This window comes from Sinocyclocheilus anshuiensis, unplaced genomic scaffold (assembly GCF_001515605.1).
Source record: "Sinocyclocheilus anshuiensis isolate Anshui unplaced genomic scaffold, SAMN03320099.WGS_v1.1 scaffold1809, whole genome shotgun sequence".
NCBI lineage: Eukaryota > Metazoa > Chordata > Actinopteri > Cypriniformes > Cyprinidae > Sinocyclocheilus > Sinocyclocheilus anshuiensis.
Window position 1 is genome coordinate 495,598 of NW_015538093.1, and position 3,361 is coordinate 498,958.

Below are 3,361 nucleotides of genomic sequence, written 5' to 3' on the forward strand. Positions count from 1 at the left end.
GTGCATTAGGACGATATAGACACACGTCCTCTTCCAGGCAGTTTCGTAACATTTTATGTTGATTGGAAATTCTTAATTATTGCCCTGATGGTGGAAATGGGAATTTTCACTGCTCTTTTCTTAAAGCCACTTCACTAATTTGTGAAGCTCAATTATCTTTTGCTGTACATCAGAAATATATTCTTTTTTTTTATTTGGGCTTTGTTTTCCCTCCTATTTATATTTCTGTGAAACAGGAAGCCATGGCTGGATAATTTCATGTTCATAATCACCCTGGTATGCTCAAAATTGTGAATATGAATGGGAATATACTTCAGAGATATTTTACTCATAAGAATTTCTAGGGGTGCCAATAATTGTGTCCAACGTGTATTTGAGAAAAACATTTATTTCATAATGATATTTCCCCCCATTTTAAATTCTTATTATCCAATGAAAGGTTAGATTTTTGTGAATTTTTTAAATAAAAGATCAAAAGGATTAACAATGCAGATTAATTTTCACAGCCTTCTTTGATCATATTTTTCAAGGGTGCCGATATTTTTGGCCATGGCTGTATGTCTGTTGTCCACTTAAAATATTTTTCCAAACATAGCAAGCGAGCAAAACAACAAATTTGGACAAATAAGAGGCTCCCTTTTTAAAAGCTGATTTAAAAAAGCCGCCAATATTTCAGAATTATTATTGTTGTTGTTATTTTATCTGCAGGACTCCCTTACATGCATCTGCGTATGCGGGAAATGTCGCAGCGCTGAAGTTGGCATTGACCTGCGGCTCAGATGTAAACTCAGTCGATTATACAGGGCGCTCTGCATTAATGGTTGCTGCTGAGAATGGGCATACTTCTGCTGTGGGTTTGTATTGTCAAAAGAGCTTTATATCATGTAGAATTGTTGCATACATGTACAGTATATAACACTGGTTTTAAAAGATGTAGTACATGTGTTATCTTTATCTTAGTGATCAGCTCAGACTGTTTTGGTTGCAGATATCTTGCTTCATCAGGCCGGGGCAGACCTCTCGCTGCTGGACATCAACAGGAACTCAGCACTTCATATCGCCTGTAGAAGAGTAATTACCCCATCACTCATAGTGGCCTATTAAACAGCATGCTGGGTGCGATGAGTTTCCATTATAAATGATCATCACGTTTAACTCAACAGAGTCATGAAATGTGTGCTCTTCTCATTCTGGCGGAGATTGACGACCCAACTCTAATCAATACCACAAACACTGCACTTCAAACGTGAGCATTCACATCTGCATAGGTGTATATGCATCAATTATTTGTTTTTTTCACAAGTTTTTCTATCTACATACCATTAGACCTCTGCATATTGCTGCAAGAAATGGTCTTGCCACTGTGGTTGAGGTGCTGCTTACTCGAGGTGCAACGGTTCTGGCCATTGATCAAGATGGTGAGTTTCTCTATGCCCATCACATTGCCAAGAGAGAGCCAAAACTATTAACTAATAGTCATCTAGCAATAGCATTGACTAGTAGGTACTGTAGAATTTTTGTGTGAAGAGACACATAAAAAACCAACTGCTCACCAACTGCTAGTTTGATAATCTCTTCAATGATTTTCTGATTCATCATGTCCTAACATGGTGTGCCATTTTCAAGTGACAAGTACTACATTTTCTTGCATGTTAATGTAAGCTTTTGTCTCAACTGCGACAAGCGACTACATTCTGTTAGTCACTTTGTTTGTATTTCTGAACTGCCACATTAGCTTAGGTAGCCCTTCAAACAGTGGAATCCCATTGGCCCAAAATCCAATTTTGCATATCGTGCAGCATTTTTGCTTTTAGTGTGGACAGAAAAATGTTTACATATAAGATTAATGTAAACTTGTCACATTGCCTTATTAGGATATAACTAGCAGAATAATGTGTATTTGTTCTGTCTTCTTTAAATAAAGTGTCAGTGTTCAGTAGAAACTAACTGAAATTAACAAAGATACTAACAGTGTGACAGCAACTCAGCTATTTTCCAACTGTTTTATTTCCAGTAATAAGAGCCAATGAGTATCGATGTATTGTGAAAAAATGCTACTTCGCTGGTATCTCTGACACATTTTACTGATTTGACATTTTAGGACATATTCCGGCTTTGGCATGCGCACCGAACAAAGATGTGGCAGACTGCTTGGCTCTTATAATTTCCACAATGATGCCTTTTTCTGCTGGCACCAGCTGCGGCATCAGTCTGATGAAGCACTGTGGCATTGCTGCATCCCATCAGCCCTTGTCCAAAACCGTGCCTATACAACTGATTACAGAGGAACCATAGAGCTGAGTGGACACCAAACAATATACTGAACTCCGCCACTCTTTTGACTTTGAACTCCTCATATCTATTCAGAAGGTATTAGAATGTAATTTTTATTGTACAATATTACACAATGCTACTGTTTTAGCATCATGCAGTATATACTGTGACATATTCATTTGTAATACAGTACATCTTTAACTGCACCATTCCATTATGTGCTGAATTCCTCCTTTATATGTAGCCTTAGAAAGTAACTTCTATTAGAGTACAATATCTGCTACTGTTTTAGCATCATACACTCTAAAAAATGCTGGGTTAAATATAACCCAGCGCTGGGTTATATTTAACCCAGCATTTTTTTAGAGTGTATAGTATACATGGACAGACAGAAATGTATTAATTTGTGTTTGCATGTGTGGGTACTCTAAATACGAATTTATCATTTCACTTTTATCTCAGATTATTACTGATACATTTACCAGGTTTCTTTGGACACTTTTTCTGTATTTTTGGAGAGGCAAATTGCGAAAAATAAAATCATAAAATAAACAATGTTTAGTCACCCTGCAAACTACAAGACGTGATTCCATCAAAATAAATGTTTCTCACTCACAGATTTATGAACTTTTAGGTTTTTGCATATTTGGAATCTTATTTTACAGGCATAAATACTGAAATTCATAACACTTTTAGCACTTTAACTACCGAAACAAACTAAATTACACAAATGTACAGTTTGTGTCACAGACAACTGTGTGTCACAGTATCACTCTTGCCATTCATGTGTTTGCTGTAACATTAAGGTAGCACTGTGCTTTTATTTGTTTCAATACTCATTTCTCGTTAGTAAACAGTTCTAGTAGACTTTAATCATCATTTCATACTGTTGACTACAGTAGAGTTGCACAATATGTATTTTAAAGCAAAATCATTTTTAAATTTTTAATTGGAGTAAACATATTGGAGTAAAACTAACTGGAGAAAAACAAATGACATATATCCTGATATAGACATCTAAATTCTGATAAAAAAGGTCTAAATTTTTTGCGATATGTGAATGTTTGCATGTCATATGGAACTACTA

General features: G+C 35.8%; 1 protein-coding gene across 1 annotated transcript in view; it reads left to right on the forward strand.

The window, feature by feature from the left end:
* ankrd52b (ankyrin repeat domain 52b) overlaps positions 1–2,567 on the forward strand; it is a 30,475-nt gene extending 27,908 nt beyond the window's left edge. Inside the window, exons 24-28 of the mRNA XM_016479715.1 lie at positions 709–854; positions 989–1,071; positions 1,164–1,246; positions 1,327–1,418; positions 2,102–2,567. Of these exons, the coding sequence (XP_016335201.1) occupies positions 709–854; positions 989–1,071; positions 1,164–1,246; positions 1,327–1,418; positions 2,102–2,295 (598 nt within the window). The 3' untranslated portion in view covers positions 2,296–2,567. The remainder of the gene's footprint in view (positions 1–708; positions 855–988; positions 1,072–1,163; positions 1,247–1,326; positions 1,419–2,101) is intronic.
* Positions 2,568–3,361: the final 794 nt, after the last annotated feature.